General features: G+C 48.3%; 1 protein-coding gene across 1 annotated transcript; it reads right to left on the bottom strand.

The window, feature by feature from the left end:
- Nucleotides 1-17,270: 17,270 nt before the first annotated feature.
- LOC138771181 (olfactory receptor 10A4-like) lies at nucleotides 17,271-18,029 on the bottom strand. Its single transcript, XM_069950728.1, has one exon. The coding sequence runs from the start codon at nucleotides 18,027-18,029 to the stop codon at nucleotides 17,271-17,273; it is 759 nt and encodes a 252-aa protein (XP_069806829.1).
- Nucleotides 18,030-21,574: the final 3,545 nt, after the last annotated feature.

Raw genomic sequence — 21,574 nt, 5'->3', positions numbered from 1 at the left:
GTATAATATATAAGAGATGTATACTAGAGTATAATATATAAGAGATGTATACTGGGGTATAATATATAAGAGATGTATACTGGGGTATAATATATAAGAGATGTATACTGGGGTATAATATATAAGAGATGTATACTAGAGTATAATATATAAGAGATGTATACTGGGGTATAATATATAAGAGATGTATACTGGGGTATAATATATAAGAGATGTATACTGGGGTATAATATATAAGAGATGTATACTGGAGTATAATATATAAGAGATGGTATACTGGGGTATAATATATAAGAGATGCTATACTGGTGTATAATATATAAGAGATGTATACTGGGGTATAATATATAAGAGATGTATACTGGGGTATAATATATAAGAGATGTATACTGGGGTATAATATATAAGAGATGTATACTGGGGTATAATATATAAGAGATGCTATACTGGGGTATAATATATAAGAGATGCTATACTGGAGTATAATATATAAGAGATGTATACTGGGGTATAATATATAAGAGATGTATACTGGGGTATAATATATAAGAGATGTATACTGGGGTATAATATGTAAGAGATGTATACTGGAGTATAATATATAAGAGATGTATACTGGGGTATAATATATAGGAGATGTATACTGGGGTATAATATATAAGAGATGCTATACTGGAGTATAATATATAAGAGATGTATACTGGAGTATAATATATAAGAGATGTATACTGGAGTATAATATATAAGAGATGTATACTGGGGTATAATATATAAGAGATGTATACTGGGGTATAATATATAAGATGTATACTGGAGTATAATATATAAGAGATGTATACTGGGGTATAATATATAAGAGGTGTATACTGGGGTATAATATATAAGAGGTGTATACTGGGGTATAATATATAAGAGATGTATACTGGGGTATAATATATAAGAGGTGTATACTGGGGTATAATATATAAGAGGTGTATACTGGGGTATAATATATAAGAGATGTATACTGGGGTATAATATATAAGAGATGTATACTGGGGTATAATATATAAGAGATGTATACTGGGGTATAATATATAAGAGATGCTATACTGGAGTATAATATATAAGAGATGTATACTGGAGTATAATATATAAGAGATGTATACCGGAGTATAATATATAAGAGATGTATACTGGGGTATAATATATAAGAGATGTATACTGGGGTATAATATATAGGAGATGCTATACTGGGGTATAATATATAAGAGATGTATACTGGGGTATAATATATAGGAGATGCTATACTGCAGTATAATATATAAGAGATGTATACTGGGGTATAATATATAAGAGATGCTATACTGGGGTATAATATATAAGAGATGTATACTGGAGTATAATATATAAGAGATGTATACTGGTGTATAATATATAAGAGATGTATACTGGGGTATAATATATAAGAGATGTATACTGGGGTATAATATATAAGAGATGTATACTGGAGTATAATATATAAGAGATGTATACCGGAGTATAATATATAAGAGATGTATACTGGGGTATAATATATAAGAGATGCTATACTGGGGTATAATATATAGGAGATGCTATACTGGGGTATAATATATAAGAGATGTATACTGGGGTATAATATATAAGAGATGCTATACTGGGGTATAATATATAAGAGATGTATACTGGGGTATAATATATAAGAGATGTATACTGTGGTATAATATATAAGAGATGTATACTGTGGTATAATATATAAGAGATGTATACTGGGGTATAATATATAAGAGATGCTATACTGGGGTATAATATATAGGAGATGCTATACTGGGGTATAATATATAAGAGATGTATACTGGGGTATAATATATAAGAGATGCTTTCCATCGTCTATGGCAGCACATATGGGTCTTCGGCCCCCGCTGATCCCCAACCAGGACCGCCCACCTAGAACTCATTAACATAAAAAATGTTAGAGAGAACCCATAGGAAGACAGGCTGATCACCTATAAGTACACACAGCTGCAGTTCACCATTGTGTTTTTTTCTGTCTTCTGATGCTGTGCCCCTCCAGGTTGCCCACCTCCTTCCCTTTGGTATGTATGTTTTTTTTCTTTACAAATTAGCCGCTGCGGGGTCCCGGTATCTACGTTATTACTGGTTTTTTACCGGTGCGGGGTCCCGGTCGCAGTACATTCTGGTTTTTCCAGTAGCGCTATTATGGTACATTCAGCCGGTGCGGGGTCCCGACCCTTATATGTGACCTATGCTATATTACTGGCCTGCGCTGTATTCACATTAGTCGGTGCGGGGTCCTGACACTTATATGTGACCTATGCTATATTACTGGCCTGCGCTGTATTCACATTAGTCGGTGCGGGGTCCTGACGCTTATATGTGACCTATGCTATATTACTGGCCTGCGCTGTATTCACATTAGTGGGTGCAGGGTCCTGACGCTTATATGTGACCTATGCTATATTACTGGCCTGCGCTGTATTCACATTAGTCGGTGCAGGGTCCTGACGCTTATATGTGACCTATGCTATATTACTGGCCTGCGCTGTATTCACATTAGTGGGTGCGGGGTCCCGACCCTTATATGTGACCTATGCTATATTACTGGCCTGCGCTGTATTCACATTAGTCGGTGCAGGGTCCTGACCCTTATATGTGACCTATGCTATATTACTGGCCTGCGCTGTATTCACATTAGTCGGTGCAGGGTCCTGACGCTTATATGTGACCTATGCTATATTACTGGCCTGCGCTGTATTCACATTAGTGGGTGCGGGGTCCCGACCCTTATATGTGACCTATGCTATATTACTGGCCTGCGCTGTATTCACATTAGTGGGTGCGGGGTCCCGACCCTTATATGTGACCTATGCTATATTACTGGCCTGCGCTGTATTCACATTAGTCGGTGCGGGGTCCTGACGCTTATATGTGACCTATGCTATATTACTGGCCTGCGCTGTATTCACATTAGTCGGTGCGGGGTCCTGACGCTTATATGTGACCTATGCTATATTACTGGCCTGCGCTGTATTCACATTAGTCGGTGCGGGGTCCCGACCCTTATATGTGACCTATGCTATATTACTGGCCTGCGCTGTATTCACATTAGTCGGTGCGGGGTCCTGACCCTTATATGTGACCTATGCTATATTACTGGCCTGCGCTGTATTCACATTAGTCGGTGCGGGGTCCTGACGCTTATATGTGACCTATGCTATATTACTGGCCTGCGCTGTATTCACATTAGTGGGTGCAGGGTCCTGACGCTTATATGTGACCTATGCTATATTACTGGCCTGCGCTGTATTCACATTAGTCGGTGCAGGGTCCTGACGCTTATATGTGACCTATGCTATATTACTGGCCTGCGCTGTATTCACATTAGTGGGTGCGGGGTCCCGACCCTTATATGTGACCTATGCTATATTACTGGCCTGCGCTGTATTCACATTAGTCGGTGCAGGGTCCTGACCCTTATATGTGACCTATGCTATATTACTGGCCTGCGCTGTATTCACATTAGTCGGTGCAGGGTCCTGACGCTTATATGTGACCTATGCTATATTACTGGCCTGCGCTGTATTCACATTAGTGGGTGCGGGGTCCCGACCCTTATATGTGACCTATGCTATATTACTGGCCTGCGCTGTATTCACATAAGTGGGTGCGGGGTCCCGACCCTTATATGTGACCTATGCTATATTACTGGCCTGCGCTGTATTCACATTAGTCGGTGCGGGGTCCTGACGCTTATATGTGACCTATGCTATATTACTGGCCTGCGCTGTATTCACATTAGTCGGTGCGGGGTCCTGACGCTTATATGTGACCTATGCTATATTACTGGCCTGCGCTGTATTCACATTAGTCGGTGCGGGGTCCCGACCCTTATATGTGACCTATGCTATATTACTGGCCTGCGCTGTATTCACATTAGTCGGTGCGGGGTCCTGACGCTTATATGTGACCTATGCTATATTACTGGCCTGCGCTGTATTCACATTAGTCGGTGCGGGGTCCTGACGCTTATATGTGACCTATGCTATATTACTGGCCTGCGCTGTATTCACATTAGTCGGTTCGGGGTCCTGACGCTTATATGTGACCCAGGGCCGCCATCAGGAATTTCGGGGCTCCATACAACCAAAGTGTCTGGGCCCCCCACATTAATAAAAAAAAATAGTGTGTTGGCCCCACGCCTTGCTGGGAGGTATAATTTGGTTCCGATTAATTCTAGAGAACTGGCTCATATTCCCCATTTTCCCCAGTGGCTTAAAATGTAACCTCTGTTATACAGTTATAGAATTGTAGAAACTAAATGTGAACAAGGTGCAATGTAAATGTCCCCATACAGACACTTACTTGTATAGCTGCCTCTTGTGCTCTGTATGCAGTGCATTATACTCACCCCTGCAACGTACAATTTATAGCGTGTCTACAAGCCCAGCGGGGCTCATTATGATGGAGACTAAAACTTATACAAGAGTGGGGTAGGGGTTCCCCTGTATTCAGAATGCTGTTGAGTACCAGGCAATGCCCCGTTTGGGGTTATTGAATTTCGAGGGTCTGGGGGGCTGTTTGATTTGTATATGTTCACCAATAATAATGCCCCCAGAGGTGCCCCCATACACTAATAATGCCCCCAGAGGTGCCCCCATATACTAATAATGCCCCCAGAGGTTCCCCCTCATACACTAATAATGCCCCCAGAGGTGCCCCTATACACTAATAATGCCCCCAGAGGGGCCCCCATACACTAATAATGCCCCCAGAGGTGCCCCCATATGCTAATAATGCCCCCAGAGGTGCCCCCATATACTAATAATGCCCCCAGAGGTGCCCCCATATACTAATAATGCCCCCAGAGGTGCCCCCATGAACTAATAATGCCCCCAGAGGTGCCCCCATACACTAATAATGCCCCCAGAGGTGCCCCCATACACTAATAATGCCCCCAGAGGTGCCCCCAATGAGATAATAATGCCCCCAGAGGTGCCCCCATGAGCTAATAATGCCCCCAGAGGTGCCCCCATATACTAATAATGCCCCCAGAGGTGCCCCCATACACTAATAATGCCCCCAGAGGTTCCCCCATATACTAATAATGCCCCCAGAGGTGCCCCCATATACTAATAATGCCCCCAGAGGTGCCCCCATACACTAATAATGCCCCCAGAGGTGCCCCCATACACTAATAATGCCCCCAGAGGTTCCCCCATATACTAATAATGCCCCCAGAGGTGCCCCCATATACTAATAATGCCCTCAGAGGTGCCCCCATACACTAATAATGCCCCCAGAGGTGCCCCCATATACTAATAATGCCCCCAGAGGTGCCCCCAATGAGATAATAATGCCCCCAGAGGTGCCCCCATATACTAATAATGCCCCCAGAGGTGCCCCCATATACTAATAATGCCCCCAGAGGTGCCCCCATATACTAATAATGCCCCCAGAGGTGCCCCCATATACTAATAATGCCCCCAGAGGTGCCCCCATATACTAATAATGCCCCCAGAGGTGCCCCTAAAAAAACAAACATCCTACTCACCTAATCCGCGCTGTGGCTGCAGGCAGCAGCTCTTCCTCCTCCTCTTCGGGCTCCATCTTGCGAGCCGCAGGGACGGGACTTCCGGCAGGCGTGATGACGTCACATGATCACGCCTGCCGGAGAGGTCACGGCCCGGCCTCCCATAGGCTGCTGGTATGAAGTGCCGGCAGCCAGGCCTGTATTTAGAGTTTATGCTGCCCTAGGCACTTTGCACGCTGAGGCGCCCCCCCCCCCCCATTACTGTACATGCATGGTATATACCCTGGCACTTTGGTGTCGCTCTGCTTGATGCCCGCTGTTCTCATCAAACAAACGTGATGGAGGAAGGAAGGAGGCCGGGGACGTCTTAGTTTGGGGGCCGCTTCTGTCCAGTGTCGGACTGGGGGACCTGGGGCCCACCAATATAGAACCAGTGAGACACGACATGCTGACCCGCTTCTTTCCTGAATTCATCTGTATTTGTGACAAATCCCTCCATTTATACAGCTCTCAGGGTATGCTGGGAGTTGTAGTCTCTGAGAGGACAACCCTGTAATAAATCACTGTGTACAGAGGCTCCTGGTAGCGGCAATCTGTGGGTGACAACCATCAGCCCTGAAGGTCCAGCAATACATCTGTCTACACTGTACTACAACTCCCAGCATATCCTGAGGGCTGCAGACTGTCAGTACATGCTGGGAGTTGTAGTGCCTGCAGCTGTTGTAGTTGGGTCCTGGAGGCTTTGTGGCATATAAGAATACATAGATCTGTGGGGGCTCAGTGCAGGGAAGTGACCCCAGAACATCACTAATAGGGGATAGAACAACAACATCTCCCCCTACCCCCTATTAGTGATGTTCTGGGGTCACTTCCCAACACTGAGCCCCCACAGATCTATGTATTCTGATCTCCCACAAAGCATCCAGTGTATAATGCACCTAGGACCCAACTACAACAGCTGCAGGCACTACAACTCCCAGCATATCCTGAGGGCTGCAGACTGTTCTGGGAGTTGTAGTGCCTGCAGCTGTTGTAGTTGGGTCCTGGAGGCGTTGTGGGAGATCAGAATACATAGATCTGTGGGGGCTCAGTGCAGGGAAGTGACCCCAGAACATCACTAATAGGGGATAGAACAACAACATCTCCCCCTACCCCCTATTAGTGATGTTCTGGGGTCACTTCCCAACACTGAGCCCCCACAGATCTATGTATTCTGATCTCCCACAAAGCATCCAGTGTATAATGCACCTAGGACCCAACTACAACAGCTGCAGGAACTACAACTCCCAGCATGTACTCACAGTCTGCAGCCCTCAGAGTATGCTGGGAGTTGTAGTGCCTGCAGCTCTTGTAGTTGGGTCCTAGTTTAAAAGTTTGCGCTAGTGTACTGTAGTGACCACAGGGCTGTGTCAGTACACTACCGCAAACAATACACTGACCCATTGAGACCCCAATGGTACACAGGCTCTGCACACTATAGAAGTGATTACAGTGCAGTTACTAATGACTCACAGGTGACGTCTTCTCCTATTGCCGTCGCTACCTTTTTGCTTTCTTCTCCATCTGGCGCAGCCATCAAGAAGACTTCTCCGGCCACAACTCGTCTGCAGTGTGGGCAGTTGGGGGTGACTGGGGAAGGGAGGGCAGCTGGGGGGGGGGCTGGGGAAGGGAGGCAGCTGGGGGTGACTGGGGAAGGGAGGCAGCTGGGGGTGACTGGGGAAGGGAGGCAGCTGGGGGTGACTGGGGAAGGGAGGCAGCTGGGGGGGGACTGGGGAAGGGAGGCAGCTGGGGGTGACTGGGGAAGGGAGGCAGCTGGGGGGGAGGGCTGGGGAAGAGAGGCAGCTGGGGGTGACTGGGGAAGGGAGGCAGCTGGGGGTGACTGGGGAAGGGAGGCAGCTGGGGGTGACTGGGGAAGGGAGGCAGCTGGGGGTGACTGGGGAAGGGAGGCAGCTGGGGGTGACAGGGGGCAGGAGGAGCAGCTGGGGGTGACTGGGGAAGGGAGGCAGCTGGGGGGGGAGGGCTGGGGAAGAGAGGCAGCTGGGGGTGACTGGGGAAGGGAGGCAGCTGGGGGTGACTGGGGAAGGGAGGCAGCTGGGGGTGACTGGGGAAGGGAGGCAGCTGGGGGTGACTGGGGAAGGGAGGCAGCTGGGGGTGACAGGGGGCAGGAGGAGCAGCTGGGGGTGACTGGGGAAGGGAGGCAGCTGGGGGTGACAGGGGGCAGGAGGAGCAGCTGGGGGTGACTGGGGAAGGGAGGCAGCTGGGGGTGACAGGGGGAGCAGCTGGGGGTGACTGGGGAAGGGAGGCAGCTGGGGGTGACTGGGGAAGGGAGGCAGCTGGGGGTGACTGGGGAAGGGAGGCAGCTGGGGGTGACTGGGGAAGGGAGGCAGCTGGGGGTGACTGGGGAAGGGAGGCAGCTGGGGGTGACTGGGGAAGGGAGGCAGCTAGGGGGGCAGGGGAGGGGCAGCTAGGGTGGCAGGGGATAAGCTGGGGTTCAGGGGGAGCAGTAGGGGGTCAGGGGGAGAGGCTGGGGGGGCGTAGGGGAGAGGCTGGGGGTTAGGGGAAGAAACTGGGGGGGCAGGGGAAGAGTCTGGAGGGGCAGGGGAGCAACTGAGGATGCAGGGGGGCGGGCAGAGGCTGGTGGGGAGACGGAGCGGCTGGGAGCAGGATGGGCAGGCAGGCTGGTTCCCTCCCCCCATGCAGGTGCGGGGCCGGGGGTGAGCTTCCGGCACACATAGCCTGACAGAGGCCGGAAGCTCACAGCTGCAGCCCCGCAATGCCCGATCTTCTCTCTTGATCAGCGGTGCTCACGTGATGTGATGTCATCGCCGAGCAGGAGAGAAGATCCGGGGCTGCAGCTGTGAGCTTCCGGCCTCTGTCAGGCTGTGTGTGCCGGAAGCTCACCCCCGGCCCCGCACCCCAGACCCCGGACCCCGGACCTCTGCGCTGCATGGGGGGAGGGAACCAGCCTGCCTGCCCATCCTGCTCCTGGCCGCTCCGTCTCCCTGTCTCGCCATTGGAAAAACCCTTATAAGCGTCTTGACCTGGGGTCCAGGTTTAAAGAAGTGTATAGACTTGACCCTACTGTGTTTGAAGCCTGGGAAGGACCCAGTTCTGTTGACCCTGCCATTTCTAAACTGTCTAAGAAATCCTCCTTTCCAGGTGATGATGTGGCAACACTTAAAGATAATATGGACAGAAAGGCTGATACCTTTTTGAAGAGATCTCATGTTAACCTTGCTAATCTAACTAAAGCCTCTTTATCCTCTATACCCGTAGCCAGAGCTCTCAGGATGTGGTTGAGCCACCTTTCTGCGAATATTGAAGATGGCGTCCACCGTCAGGATTTGTTAGAACAAATGTCATCCCTCAAATTAGCAGCTGAGTATTTGTGTGACTTTTCTCTTGATGCGGTTAAGATTTCAGCAAGAAATATGGCCATTGCCAACGCGGCCAGAAGAGCCATCTGGGTTAAGCCCTGGTCCGGGAATACCGCCTCTAAAAATAATTTCTGTGCCTTACCGTTTGAACCAGGAAAACTGATTGGTTCTCACTTGGAGAAGCTATTGAAACAAAATAAAAAAGACAAAGTGTTAAATCTGCCTTCTTTTTTTCAGACCCAGAGGTTCCAGAAACTACCGCTACCAGAGAGGGAGAGGATCCTTTCGGAGACGCCAAGGTCAGGAGAGGTCTCAGACCAAATTTCGGAGGTTCCAGGAGAAGCCGAAGAAAAAGCAGCCCGATGCAGGTTTCAGTAAGTCAGATTTCTGACGCCAGGCCACCTGTCTCTGTTGGCGCCAGGCTCCTCAGTTTTTCCAAAGCTTGGGAAGATGTTACAGCAGATACCTGGGCACTGAATATCGTCACCCACGGGTACTCCCTGGAGTTCCATCATCTGCCAAGAGAAAGGTTCATCTTCAATCAAGCCAACAGTTGCATCTCCCTGCTGTTACAAAAATTTCTGCAAAAAGGAGCAATAGAGCCGGTACCACCAGAAGAGCAGTTCAGATGGGTATATTCTTGAGTCTTCCCCGTGCCGAAACCAGACAACAAATGGCGGCTTATCATCGATCTTCGTTTTTTAAACAAGCATCTTCAAAAGATAAATTTCAAGATGGGACACTATAAAATCAGTCTACAGTCTGGTGCAGAGGGGAGAATATACTGTATGTCCTCCCTTGACCTAAAGGATGCCTACCTTCATATACCCATCCATGCAGTGTCACAGAAATATCTCAGACTGGCATTGAAGGTAGGAGGTCGCATACTTCATTTCCAATTCAAGGCATCTCCATTTGGCCTATCCTCCTCGCCAAGGATCTTCACCAAGCTGACGGTGGCGCTGGTGGCAGCCTTGAGGCTTCAGGGATTAAGACTAGTTAGACAATTAGCTAGTGATTGCTCCATCTCCTTGCATTCTCAGACATCATCTGAAAATAGCCATGACTCTACTACAGAATGCAGGATTTCTTATCAATTTCCAAAAATCAGAGTTACAACCAACCAACAGAATTCAGTTCCTGGATCTGATAATAGATCTCATGAAGATGAGAATTTATCTGCCTTGACAAAGTCTCTCGAATCCGATCAGCTGTTCAACACCTTATCCTGACTCCTCTCCTGTCTATCAGAACAGCAATGAGTATCCTTGGTCTCCTCACTTCAGCCATAGAGGCGGTACCCTGGGCCAAGGCTCATATACGCAGCCTTCAGAGGGAGTACCTGCGATTCTGGAACAAAGACGTTAATTCGCTAAATCGCAAGATAACGATCTCCTCTGCTACTCGCAGGAATCTTCAGTGGTGGACTTTGGAGAAGAACTTGGTGATGGGCAGAGACTTCTTACCTCAGCTTCAGACAGTTCTCACCACAGACTCTTCACAGACAGGTTGGGGAGCACATCTGCATCATCATTGGACTCGGGGAGTCTGGCCTCAGACCATAGCCAGAATGTCATCCAATTATCGGGAGCTGAAGGCCATCCAGTTGGCTCTACGTCACTTCGAGCCTCTCCTGCTGAACAAAGCAGTCCTTGTTCAAACCGACAATCTCACAGCCACCTACTATTTGAACAAGCAGGGCGGCACTCGAAGTCCAGCTCTGCAGAGACTGTGTGCAGAAATCATGATGTGGGCAGAACCAGTTGTCCAATCCTTGTCAGCAGTCCATATAAAGGGAACACTAAATCAGCAAGCGGACTTGTTGAGCCGTCAAGTTCTCCATCCCGGCGAGTGGGAATTGAATCCCAAGTACTTCAACCTCCTAACAGAGAAGTGGGGATGTCCTCAATGGGACCTCATGTCCACCAGAAGCAATCGGAAGGTGAACAAGTTTGCTTACCTAACAAAACAAGACTTACCGGACATATTAGACGCCTTCACAGTGTCATGGAGGAAGAAATTTGTATACATATATCCTCCAGTCCCCATCATCCCCAGGGTCCTGATGAAGTTGCTTGCAGAGAGACCAGCAGCCATTGTAATAGCGCCATTTTGGCCCCGCAGGGCCTGGTTCTCCACACTGTACCACCTCTCAGAAGGGATATTCTGGAAGTTGCCAACATACCCAGATCTCCTCCTGCAGAACGTGTTTCTACATCCTCATCTAGAGAAACTGCATCTGACAGCCTGATACCTGAGGGGGTCAGATTGAGGCAATTGGGTCTCTCTGACAAAGTTGTGGCTACTCCTGTTATCTTCCAGAAAAAAATCTACCAATTTTGTCTACTCCAGAATGTGGAGAAAATTTACTTCCTGGCTAATAGACTCTAAACAAATAATCAGTACATTCTATTCTTTAGTTCTTACAGGAAGGCTATGAAAAAGGTCTCAAGGCAAACACCTTAAGGGTCCACATGATTGCCATAAATGCGCTTACGGACGGCAAGTATGCTAATAATCCTTTGATTACCAGGTTTTTTAAGGCCCTGAAGAATTTAAGGCCTGTTATTCGTCATCCAGTTGCTTTATGGGACTTGACTATTGTCCTCAACAGACTGACTGGTTACCCGTTTGAGCCTCTTGAGTCCACTGAACTAAAATGGCTGTCCTTCAAGGTGTTTTTCCTACTGGCTGTGACATCTGGCAAGTGTCTGGATGAACTACAGGCATTATCATGCATAGAGCCCTTCCTCAAGTTCATGCCAGATGGGGTCCGATTGAGAACTGTACCATCTTTCTTACCTAAAGTTCCATCTGTGGCAAATATTAATTGAGAAATCTTTCTGCCAGACTTCCTTTCAAATCCTTCTTCAGAAGAGGAGAATTGTTTCCATTTGTTGGATGTAAAAAGAGCTCTGTCCTGCTATTTATCCAGAGTGCAAGACTTCCGCAGAGAGGAAAATCTATTCGTCTTGTTTGCTGGGCCCAGGAGGGGCCTTAAAGCTTCTAAAGATTCACTGGCGCATTGGATAAAGTGCACAATCCTGGAAGCGTATATGGATGAAGGTAAAGAACCTCCACATCCTCTAAAGGCCCACTCAATGCGTGCCACGGCTGCCTCTTGGGCAGAAAGAGAGCAGGTGCAACTGATGGACATCTGTAACGCCGCCTCTTGGTCGTCTTCATCTACATTCAGCAGACACTACAGGCTTGACACACAGGCGGAGGGCCCAGCCTTCAGTACAGGAGTTTTGTCTGCTGTTGAAAAATAATGTCCCTCCCTTCTAAATCTATGGCATATCCCATATGTGCTGCTGTAGACGATGAGGAAAGGTAAAATTTGTTTACGTACCTGAAATTTGGCTTTCCTCGAGTCTTTAGGCAGCACACTAACCCTCCCAATAAATTTTATTTGCATTTATGTCTGGTCTATTTATTATTACACAATGGTGAACTGTAGCTGTGTGTACTTATAGCCTGTCTTCCTATGGGTTCACTCTAACATTTTTTTTATGTTAAGTTCTAGGTGGGCGGTCCTGGTTGGGGGATCAGCGGGGGCTGAAGATCCATATGTGCTGCCTAACGACTCGAGGAAAGCCAAATTTCGGGTACGTAAACAAATTTTAGCTATACTGAAGTATAATATATAAGAGATGTATACTGGGGTATAATATGAGATGTGCACTCACCGGCCACTTTATTAGGTACACCTGTCCAACTGCACGTTACCACTTAATTTCTAATCAGCCAATCACATGGCGGCATTTAGGCATGTAGACATGGTCAAAACAATCTCCTGCAGTTCAAACCGAGCATCAGTATGGGGAAGAAAGGTGATTTGAGGCCTTTAAACGTGGCATGGTTGTTGGTGCCAGAAGGGCTGGTCTGAGTATTTCAGAAACTGCTGATCTACTGGGATTTTCACGCACAACCATATGAAAGAAAATGACCAAGGCTGTATATCACCATATAATGGGAACAGGGATAAATTGGGGTGCCGACCACAGAGCCCCACGCGTTCCGTCCGTACCCTCGGACTTCCTCAGCGGCTTCCACTACTAAGTCTATAAAGTAATGAAAGAAAACACAACACACCTAGAAATTTTTTTTTATTCAAATAAAAACACCCCCACACCCCTCGTTGACCATTTTATTGCACATTAAAGTGCGCCGGTCAATGACGTCCAAACAAAGCAAAAACAAACAAGTAAGGGGTTAAGTCCCTGGGAGCCAGACTGTAACTCCCATGCTGGAGGTCACTCAGCTTTCCCAGCATCCTGTAACCCTTACAGGATCCTGGAAAAGCTGGGTGACCTTCAGCATGGGAGTTAGTCTGGCTCCCAGGGACTTAACCCCCTGGGGACCAGACTGTTGTGGCACTGCACCTGCACCAGCAAGGAAGGGGGTTAAGTGCCCCCTTCCTTGCTGGGGCAAATGCAATGCGATCTCCATGGGGGGGGGATTGGTGTTACCTGCTGCTGCTTCCTCCATTGTTGATAGCTGTCCCGGGATGTCCGATAAGTCCCGTCGATGCAGGGGGCGTGGCTTACCATTGCGGGGGGTGGGGCTTACTGGGACATCTCGGGGGGTGGGGGAAACTGTAACTTCTCTGCCGGGATCTTACATTTCCGGCCCAGAAGCAGACTGCTTTCTGCTTTTGGGTGGGAAACCCTGTAGGCAGGGAATCCCGGCTTAATGAGGGGATTCCCTGTTCCTGTACTGTAAGGAGGGGTGCACTATACACCCCTCCTTACTGTACAGCCACAGAAGGTTAGTAGTGATGCTGCTGTATCACTACTTAACCCCTTACACTCCGTGGACCGGGTTCACTGCACCCGACCCACGGAGCATACCGGCTCCACATTATAGGTGGTGAAATACACCACCTCTAGTGTGGAGTGAGTTTGCGACACATGTGCCACTATTTTAGATAGTCGCACATGATAAATCATGCCTACTTTCAGCGTAAGCTGAAGTAGGCATGATCAGTCTGGCATGATCAGGCTCAAATTTAGCGACTTTTCCACACCAAAAAAAAAGGTGTACATTTTTAATAAATCTCCCACTATGTTACTATGAAGTGTCCGGAGCACCTCTGGGAGCTGGGCTGCGAGCGGTGGGGCAGTTGTTTCGGGCTTCCCTGGCTACTGGTACATGGGTCTACTACGAGCCTGCTTGGCGTCTGTGGGAGGAGTGGTGTGGGAGTTGTGGTGGAGCTTCCTCAGAGGAGGATAGGAAACTTTTTTTATTGTGCTGGTTGGGGGATATGTCTGTAAAGGGTTGGTCTGTTGCAAAATTTAATTTTTGTGGTCGCCCAGGCGGTGAATGGGTAGGTCCACCAGGAATACCTGTCGGCCGGTAGGTTTTTTAGGTGTTGGAAAGGTTGGGAGAGGCGGTTGACACCATTTGCTGGTCTCCATATGAGGCGGCCTTATTTAGTTTGGTGTTTGTGGATTCGGGGGGTTGGGTGGGTTTTTTTTCTGTTAGTGCGGGATGCTCGTTATGTGCTTGCTGTTTTTTGTGTTGCAGATAGATTGCCATGCCTGGTATGGATATTTGGGCACTTTTACGTGACTCGAGGTGCTCAAAGAGCGGATGCTCGCCCTAACGGGAGGCAGCTTGGCTTTCCGCGGGAGGTAGCGGTGGTCAGATGGCTAGGTTTTAGCGGTATGGTCTGGTGTAGAGTGCTGCCTGAAATTCATTGTTTTGTGGGGTTGGACCGTCCCCTGGAGGTATTAGTGTTACATGTGGGGGGGAATGATCTAGGGGTTCGCCCCATGCGGGAGTTGATCCGGGATATCTGGAATGACCTGTTTAGGCTGTGGACAGAGTACCCGGGGACAGTTGTGGTCTGGTCTGCAATAGTTTCTCGGGCGACTTGGCGCACAGCCAGATCGGTTGAGAAGTTTAATAAGGCGAGGATAAAGATCAACAGGGTGATTTCCGGTTTTGTGATGCGCAGTGGGGGCGTGGCTGTGCGGCATGTGGAGTTGGAGGGTGGTCAGGAGGGGTTCTGGTTAAGGGATGGGGTGCATTTAAATGCGGTTGGCATTGATCTTTGGGCCTTGGCATTGCAGGACGTAATTGAGAGGGCTTTGCGGGTGGGGGGGTTACTCGCAGGCTTGAGGTAGTCAAGGCCTACTCGCAGGTGGCGGGGGGGGGGAGCTCCTTGTAGTTGGAGGCCAAATTGATGGGGGGATGGGGGAATCATCCTGGGGTATGACCCTCCTCCTCAATGATGATTAAGCAACTTTGGGGGTCTGGCGCTTTAAGGGCTCTCACTGAAGGTATATCACCAGAGAGCAGAGATTGGCTTGGGAGCCATTCACGGTTAAATGGTGTCTCTGAGTCTGGCTGGGCAGTTGGAGGCAAACTATTGATAACAATAATTAGTTCATTGAAGTGGGCGTCAGATCTTAGTTAGTTGTTCATAGGAAGTTCTTTCTAAGATGGTTTTGTGCAATAAAAATATTTTTGCTAAATGTTTGTATGTTTTGTATTTAATAAACTTTGGCTGCTGTGGCCATATTTAGCCAAAAGGATATGATTCTGTGTTTTCTTGGGGAGAGGGGTGGGGGGTGGGAGTGGTGACAACAGGGGAGGGGCAAGGGGTCGTTTTGGTATTGTCGGATGTGTTCTTGCTGGACCATACTCTACAATACCAAAGTCAAGTAGACAGAGAGAAGAAAAGGTAAAAAAAAATACAATAAAAACATTAGACTATTTTATTTCTTTTTATGGAGTGATCTCTGCATGGGTCGGTGTTGGTTGTACAGCCTAACCGCTGCAGGAAGGAAGGACTTCCGATATCGCTCCTTCTCGCACTTTGGGTCACTGATAGTACTGCCGAGTGCTATCACGGTCTCGTGCATAGGATGGGAGTCATTCTCCAGTATGGAGCTGACCACTGACAAAATCCTTCGCTCCCCCACCACCTTCACCGGTTCCAGGGGGCTTCCAAGGACCGAGCTGGCCCTTCTGATACAGGCAGACAGGGCTCAGATCATTGGGGGGATTGGGGTACAAGACTAACAAACAACCGCTGCCACTGCATCCCCCCACCCATCCAGTGGCTTCCACTCAGGAGCCTCAGTCCTTGGCGTTCCTTCTTCGACTTGTGAGCGTGGACTTCCCGTAGAAGAGTAGTTATCAGCCTCGTCCTGAAATCTGATCCTGCGATCTGCTGCCAAGCTGAGGTGGAAGTGGATCTTCTGATAGCAATGGGTTCTTACACTAAAGGCCCTATTCCAGGGAACGATTATCGTCCGTATTCGGCCGCTTCGGACGATAATCGTCCTGTGGAATAGAGTGCAATGATCAGCTGACATCGTTAATGTCGGCTGATCAATGCAGTGGCTTGTTTTTCAACATGTTGAAAAACAAGCGACTTATACAGCAACTATCTGCTGCCGTCGCTCTGTTGAATAGGAGCATCGGCAGCAGACGCTGCTCTATCCTATGGGCTGCCCGGACGATCAGCGATCACCCGGGCAGCCCCTCCCGCACTCACCCACTCGCTGCTGCAGCGTTGAATAGCGGCAGCAGCGAGCGGGAAACGAGAAGCAAACGAGAGCTGAGAGTGCTCGTTTGCTCCTCTAAACGACCCATGAAATAGGGACATTAGCCGCAGGCAGCCTTAGCCTGGATACTGTTATGGGAGCCAAACTGTATACTAGAGCGGGGCCCCACCGACAGCTCCTCCAATCCTATATTGGTCACACAAGACTTGCTTCATAGTGATGTTGTTTAATACTACAAACGCACTCCTATGGTAAGAATGATGGCCAGACATGTTTTGGGGTCAGCTTAACCCCTTCCTCAGTGGCTTAAATGTATCTGTATAGGTCACAAATTTTCCTCCCTTAAAGGGGATCAAGGTCATCAATGACACCTGGAACAGACTTTTGATCAGTACCCAATTATATACAACCTAAAGGCTGGGTATGATCTAAAAGACAACTCGACATGCTCTTCAAAGTAACGGGACCTTGGCTTACTGTTTTCTACAGTCGTAACATGACATGGTGCCGTGGCTGTAACCTCTGGTGAGAAGGTGGGTTCCAGTAACCGTAACCTCTCCGTTATGGTGCCTATGTCTATATATAGGATATCTTCTCCTTTGCTAGTCATCATGAAAAATATTTGCCATTCAAAACATATTGATGTTACATTTGCGTAAAGATTCTTCAGTCTCTTGATCAATATCTTGGGAGTTACCGGACACAGCTCCCTCGTGCTCTCGTCCAGGCTTCCATTACAGCTAACGTCTCATGTTTAATATTTTATTAGTGCAGAAAGACCTCATATGGTACCCCCCATAGATTCCAGCTACATCCGGCAAGTTAGGTTCTATATTTATGGATCATTTTATATGCAGCCGCCTTAATATCTTTATTCCTCAGGCTGTATATAATGGGGTTGATGAGAGGGGTAAGTACTGTATACAGCAGGGACAGGATCTTACTGATTGTCATGGTTTGACCACTTGTTGGCACCACATAGACACTGATCAGAGTCCCGTAAAATATGGAGAACACAATGAGGTGGGAGCTACAGGTGGAGAAGGCTTTGTGTCTGCCGCTACTGGACGGGATCCTCAAGATATTAATAACAATATTAACATAACAATACATTATTATTACGGTCGGTATAAAAACAGATGGTATGCTTACTAGGAAAATTCCAATTTGGACACCGGAGGGGTCAGAACATGGAATCTTTAGTAGAGGGAGAAGATCACAGAAGAAATGGTCAATAACATTTGGTCCACAAAATCTCAGCATTGAGGTTGGGATTGTGTCAATCAATGCGAGGGAAAAACCAAGGAACCAAGAGGCCGCAGACAATGTCAGACAATGTCCACTAGTCATGATAGAGGAGTATCGAAGGGGGTCACAGATGGCCACATATCTGTCATAGGACATCACCATTAGTAGAAGACACTCAGATACTTCTGTGGCACAAAAAAAATAAAGTTGTGTGATACAGTCAACAAAAGTAATGGTGCCCCCATCATTTAGGAGGATTTGGAGCATCTTGGGGGTAATGTCTGTAGATAATAAGATGTCACTGATGGAGAGCTGGGAGATGAAGAAGTACATGGGGGTGTGGAGGATGCGGCTAGAGGACACCAGGGAGATGATCAGGAGGTTCCCGCAGATCGTCCCACCGTCTCTGTCTGACTTGAAATCCTAAAAGGTCGAACTCGGTGGCTGTGGTCAGGTTTCTGTCCTACACTCAGGGCAAGAAAATAAAGCAAATTATTAGTTGTATGTGGAGGGGCCCGAAAACTCATATTGTAGGATTACAACCCGAAGAGATCAGAATAACAATAACCAGGGGAACCAAGAACACAAGACCATGTGGAGAGGGGTTATCATATGAATGAGCTCTGCTGCCAATGGTCCAGACCGACTGGTGGCGATCAGTGACATCTCGTAGAGATAAGGAGGAGATAGACCACCAGAAGAGAAGACCTTGGCATGGACAGTCACCATGGAAGACTTCACAGAGAGATCTAGAATTCCTTCTAACCACACATGCACATGGGATATCCTTCCATGACATGTTTCATGGTGGGGAACCACCGTACCAAGGTCCGTGTAAGGACCCCCACTACTGCTCAATGAGTTCCGGTTAGAGTTAGTCTCTAGATAGAAGATATTAGAACATACAGATACAGCAACAGGATGAGTGGGAGGGATAAAGTGTCAATCTAATGGTTTCTACACCTGTACCAGACAATAGAAAACAAGGACAGTAACGCTAGGTTGTGTATACTCTGTTAGGACTCTGTACAGTACTTACGTCCAGTGATGCCATGCTCCTCCACTAACCTCTAAAAACAATAAAAAGTTATGTTACAATCTCATGATATACATATATTTCTGTTTTCACTTGGAGATAATGTCAGGTCTGTTCTCTGAAGGCTTCCTGTAGGTGTCCGGGAATCAGGCACATAGGTTCTAGAACATGAAGCCTGGAGTGACTGCCTGTATATACGCAATGTGAAGCCTGGAGTGACTGCCTGTATATACACAAGGTGAAGCCTGGAGTGACTGCCTGTATATACGCAATGTGAAGCCTGGAGTGACTGCCTGTATATACACAAGGTGAAGCCTGGAGTGACTGCCTGTATATACGCAATGTGAAGCCTGGAGTGACTGCCTGTATATACACAATGTGAAGCCTGGAGTGACTGCCTGTATATACGCAATGTGAAGCCTGGAGTGACTGCCTGTATATACGCAATGTGAAGCCTGGAGTGACTGCCTGTATATACGCAATGTGAAGCCTGGAGTGACTGCCTGTATATACACAATATGTAGCCTGGAGTGACTGCCTGTATATACACTGTGAAGCCTGGAGTGACTGCCTGTATATACGCAATGTGAAGCCTGGAGTGACTGCCTGTATATACACAAGGTGAAGCCTGAAGTGACTGCCTGTATATACACAATATGTAGCCTGGAGTGACTGCCTGTATATACACTGTGAAGCCTGGAGTGACTGCCTGTATATACGCAATGTGAAGCCTGGAGTGACTGCCTGTATATACACAATATGTAGCCTGGAGTGACTGCCTGTATATACACTGTGAAGCCTGGAGTGAATGCCTGTATATACACAATATGTAGCCTGGAGTAACTGCCTGTATATACACAATGTGTAGCCTGGAGTGACTGCCTGTATATACACTGTGAAGCCTGGAGTGAATGCCTGTATATACACAATATGTAGCCTGGAGTGACTGCCTGTATATACACTGTGAAGCCTGGAGTGAATGCCTGTATATACACAATATGTAGCCTGGAGTGACTGCCTGTATATACACTGTGAAGCCTGGAGTGAATGCCTGTATATACACAATATGTAGCCTGGAGTAACTGCCTGTATATACACAATGTGTAGCCTGGAGTAATTGCCTGTATATACACAAGGTGAAGCCTGGAGTGACTGCCTGTATATACACAAGGTGTAGCCTGGAGTGACTGCTTGTATATTTATATATATATACACTGCATGAAGCCATGGGCTAATGGGCTATCACTATGGGATTTCTCTCTGCCACAGCCTCCTGTGCCTCCTGTCCCTCCTGTGCCTCCTGTCCCTCATGTGTCTCTTGTGTCTCCTGAGCTCTGTACAGAATTACAGAAACAAAAACTTAGCTTTTTGGATGTATACAGATACAATATCCTGTAGTATCAGTAACGATCTCCCTAAAAGTTAAAGCTTTATGTAAGCGTAATTCACCAAATGCAATTGGAGGAAGAGGAAGCTGTGCGGCATACAGGAAAAGAAAGCTGTGCGGCATACAGGAAGAGGAAGCTGTGCGGCATACAGGAAGAGGAAGCTGTGCGGCATACAGGAAGAGGAAGCTGTGCGGCCTAGAGGAAGAGAAAGCTGTGCGGCTTACAGGAAGAGGAAGTGGTGAGGCATACAGGAAGAGTAAGCTGTGCGGCTTACAGGAAGAGGAAGCTGTGCGGCATACAGGAAGAGGAAGTGGTGCGGCATACAGGAAGAGTAAGCTGTGCGGCTTACAGGAAGAGGAAGTGGTGAGGCATACAGGAAGAGGAAGCTGTGCGGCATACAGGAAGAGGAAGCTGTGCGGCATACAGGAAGAGAAAGCTGTGCGGCATACAGGAAGAGGAAGTGGTGAGGCATACAGGAAGAGGAAGCTGTGCGGCATACAGGAAGAGGAAGTGGTGCGGCATACAGGAAGAGTAAGCTGTGCGGCATACAGGAAGAGGAAGTGGTGAGGCATCCAGGAAAAGGTGCGGCATACAGGAAGAGGAAGCTGTGCGGCCTAGAGGAAGAGGAAGTGGTGAGGCATACAGGAAGAGGAAGCTGTGCGGCATACAGGAAGAGGAAGTGGTGCGGCATACAGGAAGAGTAAGCTGTGCGGCATACAGGAAGAGTAAGCTGTGAGGCATACAGGAAGAGGAAGTGGTGAGTCATACAGGAAAAGGTGCGGCATAGAGGAAGAGGAAGCTGTGCGGCATACAGGAAGAGGAAGCTGTGCGGCATACAGGAAGAGGAAGCTGTGCGGCCCAGAGGAAGAGGAAGAAGGAAGCTGTGCGGCCCAGAGGAAGAGGAAGCTGTGCGGCCCAGAGGAAGAGGAAGTGGTGCGGCCTAGAGGAAGCTGTGCGGCCTAGAGGAAGCTGTGCGGCATACAGGAAGAGGAAGTGGTGAGGCATCCAGGAAAAGGTGCGGCATACAGGAAGAGGAAGAGGAAGCTGTGCGGCATACAGGCAAGGCCGGCATTAGGGGGGGCAAACAAGGCAGTTGCCCAGGGCCCCCATCCCCCAGGGGGCCCCCTGCAGCTGCCGTGATTCCTGGGTATCAGATTCAGGAATACACGGCAGCAGCCTGCACCAGGGCAGAGGGAGCTCTGATCTAAGCACAGGCTGACAGAGCGGCTGCTGGAGCGACACCCCCCCTCCCCCGCCTCCTTCCCTGAGGTCCCCTGCACTGAGGAGCTGCTGCTGCTGGAGCCCACACTCCCCCTCCCCCTTCCCTGAGGTTCCTTACACTGAGGGTCCTGTCCTGTCCTGCTGCTGGAGCCGACACCTCCCCTCCCCCTCCTTCTCCTTAGGTCCGGTACACACCAGGCTTCCTGTCCTGCTGCTGCAGCTGGTGTGATGTT

Source organism: Dendropsophus ebraccatus, chromosome 1, assembly GCF_027789765.1.
Source record: "Dendropsophus ebraccatus isolate aDenEbr1 chromosome 1, aDenEbr1.pat, whole genome shotgun sequence".
NCBI classification, from domain to species: Eukaryota; Metazoa; Chordata; class Amphibia; order Anura; family Hylidae; genus Dendropsophus; species Dendropsophus ebraccatus.
Note: the sequence above shows the minus strand (reverse complement) of the source record. Positions and strands in the feature narration are given on the sequence as shown.